This window comes from Patagioenas fasciata, chromosome 4, assembly GCF_037038585.1.
Source record: "Patagioenas fasciata isolate bPatFas1 chromosome 4, bPatFas1.hap1, whole genome shotgun sequence".
In the NCBI taxonomy this organism is placed as follows: Eukaryota; Metazoa; Chordata; class Aves; order Columbiformes; family Columbidae; genus Patagioenas; species Patagioenas fasciata.
In genome coordinates this window covers 27,870,187-27,882,865 of record NC_092523.1, presented here as the reverse complement: position 1 = coordinate 27,882,865, position 12,679 = coordinate 27,870,187, and the positions used below count along the sequence as shown (strand labels likewise).

At 38.7% G+C, this 12,679-nt stretch overlaps 1 protein-coding gene across 4 annotated transcripts in view; it reads right to left on the bottom strand.

Moving 5' to 3' along the window:
- Nucleotides 1-12,679, bottom strand: part of GABRB1 (gamma-aminobutyric acid type A receptor subunit beta1) — a 115,661-nt gene that overhangs the window by 43,391 nt on the left and 59,591 nt on the right. For all 4 annotated transcript variants that reach the window (XR_011738769.1, XR_011738767.1, XR_011738768.1 and 1 more), the window contains exon 4: nt 6,172-6,392. Coding sequence is in view for 1 of the 4 variants with exons in the window: in XM_065836781.2 (XP_065692853.1) it covers nt 6,172-6,392 (221 nt within the window). In the remaining 3 variants the exon portion in view is untranslated. The remainder of the gene's footprint in view (nt 1-6,171; nt 6,393-12,679) is intronic.

Sequence of the window (12,679 nt, the reverse complement as noted above, 5' to 3'; positions counted from 1 at the left end):
AGTAGGAGTTTACTGTGCTCCCCACAGACCTGTGTGTTTTTTGGGGTAAGAGAAGGTTGAGCTCTGCCCTGCATGCCGCTGGCGGGGCTCTGGTTCGCTCTCCGTGGTGAGGATTTTTGCTCTTGGTGTGACCAGAGGCTTTCCCCTGGCTGTTTGTGGGGCCACTCATGCCAAAGGCAGGCAGCCAACCTGTGTCCTGGTCACATCTGGGACTTCTCACCCTGCCCAGGACAACAGTTTTCTCCCCCTCCCCTTTTTTTTTTTGGCACCGTTTATTAACTACTAATTTACCACTCAATTTTATCAAGCCTGCAGGCTCCATTTTGTGCTTGACAGTGAATAAAACCTCAGTGTTTCAGAAGCAGTATTCTTGGTTTGCACATAGAAGCCCATAAGGAGTCACAGGTTTTCTGGTTTACCTGCAGTAGTAAAGGTTTACATAAGTCACACCCTGTAAGTTTTAAGGGCTGTACTCACCTTTGTCTTAAATTTCCTCAGTTTTGGTTGTGTGATTTACATTATAACTTACTACAATGATCTTGGTGTCAGGTATTCTTCATCAAAAGATGTTAAAAAACGATAAAACCCTGTTTTGATATGTTACATTACATATAACAAATGTGTGAGTAAAGTAGTAGTGAGGCTGCATTTCACTGTACTACATCGCCACAGCATTAAGGTTATAAATCCAACTACTCCAGCGCAAGGAGGTGCCTGAACTGAGGTTGTCTCTTTGATTCCCAGCCATAGCGTTAAGCAGTGAGGTACCCAGCAGCCTCCAGGGATGGATATACAGCAATGTGGGGCGTAGATTTTTTTTTTTCCCCCTCCAGTGTCCAACTAAATACTGGAGAAGTAAAACAATGATGAATCGAGCTTCATGCAGTGAAGAGACTAAATGTGCTGGTCCCCCACTGATTTATCATCCTTATCATTGCTGTAGCACTCTGTCCTCTCCAATCTTTTTACATTAAGTAAGGGAAGAAGAAACCACAGGCTGGGGATGAAGAGCACTGGGAGCAGCTGGAGGAGACAGGTTTGGGGAGAAGTGTTCATGCCTGGAGAGGAGAGTGCAGCTAAGCTGGCAGGGAGTTTAAATGTGGGTTTCAACATTGAAGCTGCAGAAAAGTTTGGCTGGATCTGAAAAAAATGTTTCGGAAATTCAATAAGCCCAGTGGGGAAGTAAAGCTTTGTGCTGCTACTGCTGTGTTGTCTGTTGCTAGTGAGTTAGATGGCTGCAGGGGACAGCCAGCCTGGGGAGGAGACAACCATTAAAAAAAAAAAAAGTAAAAAAGTACTTTTTATTGGAACTAGAGTAATGCAGTGGTTGTTTGTCATGAGTTTGGGGGTGTCTGGATTACAATTCCTTTATTCTTGCTATTTTTTGTTTGATGCCTGAATATAATTACATCTCTTATAGCATCTGAAAAACAGAGTGAGCAAATACAACTTCTACAGGATTCTCTTATTCTGTTCCACATTTTTTTCATCAACTAGAGCACATAACTGTTCTTCAGTTACATTTGCTCTCTCATTCACTACAAATGAATGATGCTGATGCTGTCTCATTCCCTGGTGCTCCTTCACCATTCTTGCATAGAGCTATGAGACAGAATACACATGCACTGCCTCTTTCCAGCAGTATTTAAACAAGCACGTGCCTCACCTCTTGGCCTCCATGTAAAAAAAATAAGCTATATCTTGTTATGTCAATGCCTGCTTGAGTGCTTCTGTGCTTCATGTGGTAAATTGCAGACTGTAGCTGTGTTGAGATGGTTATATATATATATTTTTTTTTTCTTCTCAGAACATATTACACAAACTAGTTTGCAATCTCTACCAAATTAACTGCAGTGTGTGGGAAGTCACCTGGGACAGACTGTGTCAAATTAACCAGTTTTGTATGTGTTAAAAACAACCCTGAAAATGCATTTTAGCTTATGGCAATGTCACATACCAATGGTGCTGTGGCTCCTAGGCAAATACAAATATTCTCTGTTATGACTTTATAAATATACAGGCTAGGGAAGCCCTTGCCCAAGCATGAGAAAGCATAAGTGAACTTCGCCTTTTCCCCACTGGTAACTACCAAGGATGAGGAGTAGCTCTTCCTCCTACAGCTAAGGAAGCCTGGTTAATAAATGCAGCTGTATTTTCGGGCATGCATGCTGCCTTCTGTGCATAGACTGGTGCTGACTGCTTTCTCCCCATGGGCTCAGGTACTGGTCACTGTTTGCTCATCTCCTTGAACTAGCCACAGCTCGAGCTGCCTCAGACAGAAGCCTCATAGTGCCGCAGGTTTGCACATTGACTCAAAGGGATTTTTTTTCTTTCTTAAGAAGCAGGTGGCTACACCACAGAAAATAATAATAGCTGCTGGTGGGAGTGCTTGATAGGAACTGAAGAATCACGCTCTTCAGGTACATAATACTTAACAGTGACACTCAACTTCCATGGCATATTCGAAATGGAATGCAGTGGAAAAATTAACGTGGAGTTAAATATGTTTACGTGTGTTTAATTGCTTGGGCAATAGGACGAAAGAGTTACTTGACTAGTAGTGTTACACGTTATTCACTACTGTGAATAATTAATACAAGCAACATTTGAAGTAACAGACGTAACAGCAATGCACAGTGTTAGAGGGCAGAAGGTTTATGTGCATTCTGTGTCTGTACGAGTTTATGTGCACACATTGTTCTTTAAAGTGTGGGGATATAGCAGCTGAAAGTTACTGGAAAAAATAGCTAAAGGGACTGTTAGTTTCTTCATAGCAATAATACTATAATGGAGACATACTGGGGTGATAATCCTTTGATATATGATCTAAAACCACTCCAGTGCATTCAGTGCATATTCCCCTTGTTTATTCATCTATAAAGACATAATATTAACCTTATTTTATTTGTACTCAACTCTATTGAGACTGAATATTGCATAAATGCCAAACTGCCAAGTACATGGATGCAAGCAAAGCAGGTTATTTAGAGCTCTTGTGATGGTTCCAATTCCCATTTAAAGAAGACAGTAAAATTTCATATCTGAGCCTGCAAAGAAACATTTAACTCTGGACTGAGAATAAGAAATTTGTATGGGGAATATGAGACACAGAGGCAAGTAAGCATCTAAATCATCACCAAGAGAAGGATTAAGGCCCTACCTAATTTCCTGGGAACTCAGACCCTGGCCTGCAGCATAATTAGTGTTGTCTGTCTTGTTCAAGTCATGCCAGGCCAATTCTCCATCTTTGGTAATGAAAGTGAAACTCACAGGTCACAGCTCCTCTGTGAGAGTTTTAGTGATATTGTCGTCTTGAACTCTATTGCATAGAAGCTAAATGCAAGCTAATATTTTGCAAACTTTCTCCTCTACCTCTGAGACCAAGATTGTTCTAACAGGTAATTCTGGATTTCGCCTAAGAACACTTTCTGCAGTGTTTTCTCCTGTTTTATTTCTTACAAGGCATATGTGTCATCTAGTATATGAAGAAATTGCTGTTTGCATGATCTAAACGTAATATATATAGGGTGACAGAAGCATATTTATTACCGTGAGAAAACTGAATGCTAATAGATGCAAACAGTGCAGTATTTGCCATCTGTTGTATGAAACCTATTTCAGTGTCTCTTAAATTCATTCTTCTACTCATTCGTTATCTTTGCTTTGGACCAGATGTTTGTTGTGGAATAGGTACATCACATGTGTTTTCACTGGCAGCTGTCAGACCGAAGTCTGTTCACCACATGTGTCTAAACAGCTGCCTTGTCTTTGGAGAAAACATGGCACAGCAGCTTGAGCTGTGAAAAAGACCTGACAGATGAGCATCTTTTTCTGTATATGTTTGGTGATGACAGCACTGTTGGTGGGTACAGGCACATCTGGCAACATTTGGCCCTGCTGCAGCCTGAGCCCCTGCTGCCTTCTCTGGAGTGAGAAGGTGGGGAAGCCCAGGAACCTGGGAGAGCCCCAGGCTGCCCCTGTGTCAGTGTGCATTACGGGCGTGAGGCAGGGGTGAGGGAGAAGGCAGCAATCACCCAGTACTAGACTGCACATGTGTGGAATATAGGTTGCCCTTTATATCAGTGTGGGCTTTTTTCTGTTTATTTGGGGTTTTGTTACGTTTGCTTTTCCTACTACGAGCAGTGAGGCATTGGATGGGGTATTAAGCTGGAGAGCTGCTGCTTAACTACACCAATGTGAAAGGTTATCTCATCACATGAACTAGCAAGCTCGTTATGTCAAGGTGACCAACTTTGCTGTTGCACTGGAGGCTTGCCTGAGTACCCCTGAGAGGAAGAGCACAGGTACTATGCTTGGGCAGGGTCACAGCTTCTTGGGCAGGCTGGTGCTTTGTGGATGGAGTATGTGACAGGACTTGCAGCAGGTTCACCAGATGTGCCACAAGTTCTTTTGCTGCCTCTGCAGAAGATAGTTATTGATATCAGATGTATGGCATGTGAATGGAAGTGCGTGCATGTCATGCATTTCTAGGTATAGCTTATATGGTACACAACTGCTTGGGAGAGACTACTTGGCTCTAATGCGTGTTCTTGCTACTGTGCAAATCCTGGAACGTAAATAAATTTTGTTAGAATCATAGAATGGTTTGGGTTGGAAGGGACCTTCAAGGTCATCTAGTTCCAAGTGACCTGCCATGGGGGTCAGCTTGAAAAGTTTTGAAAAAAGTTTTGAAAAGTTTTTAAGCCAAAGAGTCCTCTAATGATAACTGCCTTGGAAGCTGAGTCAGTTTGATCGAAAGGAACTGTAGGAAGTCTGAAGGCAATGGGAAAAGATGTATTTTTCAAATACTTTGTTCAGCAGATGATAATTGCAACCTGCAGTCTATCAGCTATTTCCCCATGGGTTCCTTGTTTTGTTTTTCACAAGTGAAGTAGTAGTATTTCTGTACCAGAAGAGATGTGGCTGTAGCAAAGTTCCTGTGCAGTCCTCAGTGGCAACTGATGCACTGCCTGTGAATCTGGCAAGTTCAAAAGAAAACTTATGATGAACCACTATAATAATATTTAGATGATTTTTCGGTTTCTTACAAAGCTTGAATTGATGGGTTGGAAAGCTTTTTCTGAGTGCATGGGTAGTGCAGTAATTTAAAAGGCTATGTTTTTGTAGGCTAAGAGGTCATTGCAAACTTATTTTCAGTGAGCTCTAAGTCATCTTTCCCCAAATATTACTTCAATTTCTAATTGCTGAAGCAGTTTGGGTTTTTTTTTGGTCCTGTCTTGAGTACCATTTTGATGTATTTCAGCCAGGTTTTATGCTTTATGTGTTTTTGGTTTTGTTTATTTTTGGTGGTGTTTGTTTTCTGATTAACTGAAGTGTGTTTTCAGGTTTACATTATCCAGACACTATTTTCACTGTTGAATGATAAGAGCAAACAGAGGTTGTTTCAAGCAGGCAGTTTTGTGGTGGTTCCCCCTCCCCTCCCTGAGCAAAGCTACCTTAACTTTAAAAATAATCCAAAGCCTATTCAGGCTCTGCAGTAACCTCAACATAACAAATAATGTGGTTTAGTTTTATTTTTTCATTTGTGTACCTTAACATTAGATTGTGCCTGTTCAGATTTTAGAATAAATTTTTATCTACAGGGGTGAACACAGGTTGCACTGTATGAAGGAGGAGTTGTGGTGTAAATAGGCAGTGATAAATTGAAGTAGATTAAAGAAAACCTGTACTTGGATGCATAGATAATCCTTAATTCATGTAAATTTTCAAATGTCCCTTTTTTACTCCCCACCTAATGCAGGTCACATTTCCTCAGATGACTCCCAATTTTATATTCAACATTGTTCTAAAAAAAACTGCTGTAGAGATTTCAGAAGGAAAGAAGTGTTTGTCTAAGCTATGATTACCAGGTGAGAACCATAATAAAGAACTCATTAGTAGTGTTACTATGCACAGAAGAGACAAAAGAAACAGGAGCATATCAGGCTTTGCTAGTTATGGCTATAGCTATTGAAGGAAGTTTTGATGGCCTGAGGAAAACTCTGGGATGTATTGTGGTGGTCTAGACATAGGGTATTTGCTGACTCATAAAGCTGCATTGAGAAACCAGGAAAAAGCAGAGGAGAGCAGCATTAGTACAACCTGCACTTGCCAATCACAACTTGCATTCTGTCTGAACAGCCATATGTCCAATTAAAAAATCCAACATACCGTAGGCCATAAAGGACTGTCCCATCTGGATGGAGTCGAATCATTCGATTTTTCACTGTCACTCCATGGACAAAAGACTTCTTGTCATTTAGGAAATACGTGTCCGGCACCCAGAGCTGATCAGCCACTCTGTTGTCCAGAGTTAGGTTTAAAGGTATTCCAGCATAAGAGAGCCTTTTATCCCTCCAGGACTGCTGGAAGTACATGGTCAGGGTGTAGTCCTAGAGAAGAAACAAGAACAGCTTTTTGTATTTTCCATGCTAATTAACTTAACAGAAGTTTATTTTTAGACAACTCTTAGTAACTGAATATCAGTAGCAACAGGAAGTTTAAAGATTGTTAAGATGTTGCTGTTATTAACGGCAATTATGAGTCTTGGCCTGTTCATCTTAATGTTGAATTTCACACTACTCGCCAATGGCAGTGACCATCCCTGGCCGCAGGCTTTCAAAACCTCTCGAATCAAAGAAGATACATGGTACATTTGGGTCTCCAGCCTATGGATCACACTTGCACATTTTTTGGATAGGTTTTTTTTTTCAATACGAAAAGAGAAGGGTTTAGCTGACCACAGCCAAATATCATTGCATACCATCGAGGACCCTCTTCTGATATTCCCTGTCTTTGCCCTAAAAAATTCTCCCCACAGTCCAGAAAGGGCAGCAGTCCCTACACCTCCTGAGAAAGCATAAATACAACCTCTGAACATATAATGAACAACTTCCCATTCTGCATCTGCAGAAGCTGCCAGATGTAATGACCTTAGATAGCTGGGAACACCTTGCCTCAGCCCGGGGAATGCAGTGCTTTCTGTCCTTGGCAATCAAATATTACTGCACAGAAAATGAACATCATCTCTTGACAGTCGTGCTGTGGCTTAGATGAAATACCATTTATGCAGTCCTTCAGCTTACACTTAATCTGAAAAGAAATTTTTCTAAAAGGCTTCTTGACCGATATACTCTCTCATGTCCATCTGCCTGGGAATTTGGTGATTTTAAAAGGCAGGCAGTTTTTTAAAGCGGAAAAGCCCATATACTTTGTATAATAGCTGATGGAGTTCTTAAAAGATGACTGGAAGAGCAGTTTCTGGACTATTAGTTTTCTCTTTCTCAGCTCGTCTTCACCCCCTTTTCCAAGTAGCAGGTCACTTTGTCACATATCCTAGCGGTAGAAGTGGCATCAAAACAATAGAAGTTGTTGAAAAAATGGTTAGAGTAAGTGTTTCTTTTATGTGAGGGAAAGCCTTACCTCTGTCATCCTCACAAATCTTAGCCAGGACTGTAATTTCTTAAGAAATAGAAAATAAAAGCTGTTTGATGTGACTTGCTCTCTTCATCTTCAGAGGCTTCTTAAGACTGTACTGTTGCCATTAAATCAAAGCAGACTTGTTACCTTTCAAAAAGACTTTCTGCCTGAAATGTTGCATCTAGCAGAGCTGTAAACTATAGATTTATCAGTAAAATAAGTTAATGAAAATAGTGTTCTTGCTTTTCCTGGGTCTGCAGTACTTGTTTTGTATGGAGGAAATGCCATGACTTGGTGATCAGTGGTCATATACAACAGGGCAATTACCTCCATTCTGAGCACTGATTTGCAAGCATTTCATAGATACGTCCTTTTCCAGGCCTGCAAGATGACATTACCCACAACAGGGCCAAGAGGTGATATGCCAAAGGTGTAAGTAGTTTGTTTTTTTTTTCCTGGCCCAGGTAACTAGGAGGAGGTCAAGACAGATTCTTTTGCTTTTCAGACCACGATGGTCAAGACTGGAACTACAGTAATGCAGTGAGGTGTATGCTGTACTCTGCTAAGTAGGTGATTTACAATTTAAATAGCAGTATGGAGAAGCATGAACCCCAAGGAGGCAAGTTTTTGAATGCACAGTTTGGAGTTGGGTTAGAAGCAGACACTTAGAAAGAAGTTAAATCTCTGCCCTTTCTTCCTCTGATGCATATACAGACTCACAGACCAGATCGGAATTGGATGAGAAAAAGTAAAAACAAAAAAACCCAATCACTCTTCTGGTGCAGTTTTCATATGATCTATCTGTTTTCCAGCCTGTTCTATTTCAAGCAACTTCAGGCAGAAAAGTTTTCATAACTGGTTGACAGAAATGAAATCTTCAGTGTTTCACTTGGTACCCTCTACAACTTCTGCCTGATTCAGCAAAGCCTATGCAGTCTGCAGCACAGATGGAACAGAAATTCCAATTACACATAATTATCTTTCATCCTTCCTGCTTTCCTTTATATTTTCACTAGGTCTTAAAGGTGCTTTTGTAGAACTGACATTGCTGCACTGGAAAAAAGATAACAATTGAGAGTTGTTCTCAAAGCTCAAGCATGAGAGAAAAATAGCCAAGATAAGCAACAAGAGATCTTAAAGGATGTGGCCAGGTGGAAAAAAAAAAAAAATCTGTCTCTTGGCTACGGGTACTAGAAGAAAATAAATTTCTATTTTTAGCACCATAGTCTGCTTTAGAAATTTTGTTTCATCCAGCTGTACTATATACAGAATACTGCTGTTGGTAACACTAGGGTAGAGAAAGTAATCTTGCAATTGTGCTATACTATGTAGAAGTACATGGTAAGCCAACGAGTGTTAATGGGGAGAAAAAAATCTGAGCTCCATCCTAAAGGAATCTTGGTGTTTCTTAACTCAGAAAGTATTATCTGTGTGTGTGTGGTGGGTTTTTTTTGTGGTTTGTTTGTTTGTTTGTTTTAATTCCCCAGGAAGTGGGGGTGTTACTCATTCAATATTTTAATGAGAAAAACAAAGAGTTGTATCTTGTGTTTTCAAAGTCCATATTGCTCTAAGTTCTTATTTTAAAAAGCATAGTTAAATGTTATTTTAATGAAAAACAAGTAATATCTGAGTTATAATAACCTAAATTACACAATTATGTTTTCCATTTTTTTAAATGGAATACATCCTTACCTTTCTCATATTTCACCAGTGAAGAATGAAATGCTGGCAAACCATATAGCTAGCCACATCTCAGAGGGTTCTGTTTTTGTTTTTTTAATATTTTACAGTGGTGTGAGTAAAGTGAAGTGAGATTTTAATGAATACTGGCCTTCTACCCTGTAATATTTGCTGGGGATTTTGTGGTTTCAAGCTCTAGAGTGTAGGAATAATTTCTGAATCTTTCATATCTACAATGGTAAATGGCTGCAGATTATTTTGAACTTTTTATAACAGCTTCCCAACATCTCAAGCATCAGTCTAGATATGAAAATAAATCAATCTATGTTTAACTTTTGTATTTAAGAATTTCTAATAAGGAGTTAAAAAAGCAAGGCCCAATGTAAAATTTAAAAAAGATAATCTGTTTCTGCAGATAACTGTTTTTTTCAAATGATTTAAGAAATATTTCACTTTTTTTAAAAACACACTGAATGTTTTGCCTACCTGTTCTTTCTATAATAAAATAAAAAACTATAACACTGTTGAAAAATCATTGTATTTCAGTAGATTTAATTGAGCTCTCTATGCTTTCTGTAAGTGCCTCCCTGCTCTTCCAGGGCATAATCAACCTTCCAAATGGTAAATGTCTGAGCTTTGATGATAAAGTTGTTTCGATGTGTACTGATGATTTTTTTGTGATGAATTCTGATTTGTCAGAAGGAGATTTTTTTTCATTTCTTAGTAATTGTGTAAATTTCTTATTTCTTTGCATCAAACTCGAAATGTGTAGGTAAGCGTGTGTAGATATATACTATAATATATAAGCTGATTGTGTATCAAACAATATTTTAATAAGGTGCATTAGGTTGCTAAGACAAGTACTTACATGCTAGTCTTAGGTAAGAGAGATTCTGTGAAAATGTAAGAGAAACTAGCCTATTTTACTCAAAATGGCAAATTATTTCTTAATCTGAATTTAAGCAGTGTCATAAATAAATATTGGCACCAAGCTTCAGAGTTCATTTGAGTAATACAAATTTCTTATAGTAAAGAAAATGAATAGACCACTGACACATATTGAAGCTGGGAGAACAGTTTATAGTTCCAATAAGTAATGGACTGGTGAGTTCCCACACAATACTAACCCTACGTTTTATTTCACCTTTTTTGGTACTTTAATTTTTTTTTTTTTTTTTTTTGGTGCAATATGTGTAGATGATGTAAGGGTGGTAATGGAATTTTTCTTTTCTGATAAACCTCTGTAGATCTCTGAAACCAGTAGAGATGCATTAAAATAGCTAGATAATTTAGATTTGCTGGTAATTTCCACTGTAGGGTTTGCCACTTCAGCACAGCAGAATATAATGTGGAACACATTGTTATATCATAATCTAGCCTTCTGGGGAGAGACAGAACTGGTACTTCACTACATATATCAGTTGAATTATGGATTCTGGTGGAAAAAAAAAGAGTTTATATGTCTGCTGTTGTACAGGTGGTTGCATTGTCTTTTACAAATTCCAGACGTGCATGTTTCAAGGGGAATCTCTTGCACTGTTCAGTTTTGATCTAAAAGACCTTTTACATCTTTCCTCTTTCCAAGGTGGCCTCAATCTAAGTTCTGTTATTGTTTCATGTATCGAAAAAAAGCTTAGCACATTGTGATACATTCAACTGAATATCAAAACACACTCCAAAAGTCTTACCAGATAGCATTAACAGTATGGATGCATTTCTTATCAAGTTAATAAATAGAAAAATATTTTTTAACATTTATCTGTTCTAGATTAATTCACTGCCAAATGTTAGATCTCTACATGAGTTTGTACATGAAGGCACTGTGCAGCAAAAGAAATACATGAAACATATCAATGCCATACTTTTAAGAGATAACAGTGTATACTGATAGTTGTGGGATGCATACTGTACACCCAAACAATCTTAAATTTAAATGATAACCATGGGAACCATGCAACAATTAAATATCTGGCAGCATCACAGAAAATAAGATACAATACAATTCAAATATAGTATAACTTAATCAAGACAAACATAACTGAAATTGCAATTTAAAATTAAATATGGAATGATGATCAGAATACTAATATTGACTGCAATGATGCCATAAATGTAGAACAGCAATATATGTAAATCCTGTTGTGACTGCAAGCTTGTATTAATTGGGATAAATTATTTTTCCATGTTTATCTGATATCAACAAGAATGGGAAGGGCAGAATTTTGAGACAACGATAAGTGCTGAATTTGCCAATTGAGAAAAAAGCATGCTCATTCATATGTTGTAAGCACGCTAATGCATCAGAGGAAGCCATGAACATTTGTTTAGCAACAGTTAGCTGCCCTATCTTGGAATTCCTGGGGAATATCTGTACACACACCTGCAAAAGAGCTATTTTAAGGGAATGCAAATGGTGATGTATTTTTTGGCTGTGGGGTTGGTTTTCTGGGAGTGTTTTTTGAGGGGTTTTTGTTTGGTGGTTGTTTGTTGTTGTTTTTTTGGTGTTTTTTTTTTTTTTTTTTTTAATAGTGTAAAATTTCCCATAAATACTTGGTGTTCAATTCTAAACGCTCCTCAGTAATGGGGGGAAAACATTTAAACTGAAATCATGGAGGAAGAAAATACTGGTTCTACTCATGCTCTTCTCTAAAAATGTCAGGGCAGCTACATCTCTATAAGTCTACAGTAATCCCATCAGGCAAAGAAGCCAGAGTGTTAAGGATGTGCACGCTAGTCATCAATTGTATTTGCCTTCTTTTCTACAGACATAGTTCAGTGTTCCTTTTGGTTCCGCTTTCAGCGAAGGCTGATGCAGTATATGTTATCCAGTTTCTTTCTCTTCTGTCCCAAGCAGTGGAAGGTGTATGTACTCAAATTATTCAGTGCACTGGCCTAGTTCACAGGAAGCTGCGGTTCTTGTGAACTACACTTCTGTGAGGGGAAACAAGATAGGAAGCTCCACTGACTCCAGGATAACGGAATAAAAGCCTTCTATTGTTTTGGAGAGAAGTGGATGGTTTTTTTCGTGTGTGTTTTGGTTGTGGTGTTTTTTTGTTTGTTTGTGGGTGGTTTGTTTATGTGGGTGTTTTTTTCCATTTGTTTTGTTTTTTGTTTATGGGATAGGAATTTTCCCACAGCAAGCTTCCGCTGTGCAGAAATCACATTTTATGTCAGAAAATTGCAAGTCATTTGTAGATGTGAGATTTCTGTAGGAGAAAAAGTTGTCCAATGTATTGTTATTTTGTCTGATCCAGTTGGTAGCTCTTCTTGCTAGTGAAGTGCCTTGTTTTTCAAATGTGCTGACAATTCTCCAGAGAAATGTTTCATAAAGCTTGCTGGCATTTATACCTTCACAATTAAATTAAGTACGTGGCATCACAGTTGTGTCTCACAGAAAGAAGCAGAGATCTGGCAGGAGTCTGCGTAGCTGTAATGATGATGCTCTTTATTGCTCAAAGCACAGCCAGGAACAAGATCTGACTCATTATAAGAGTAGCATGTTGGAAATGAAGGCACTTGTCATTACTGTATTGGGATCCAATATTACTCTTTGCAGTCAAGGCAGAAGTCCCCTTAACTG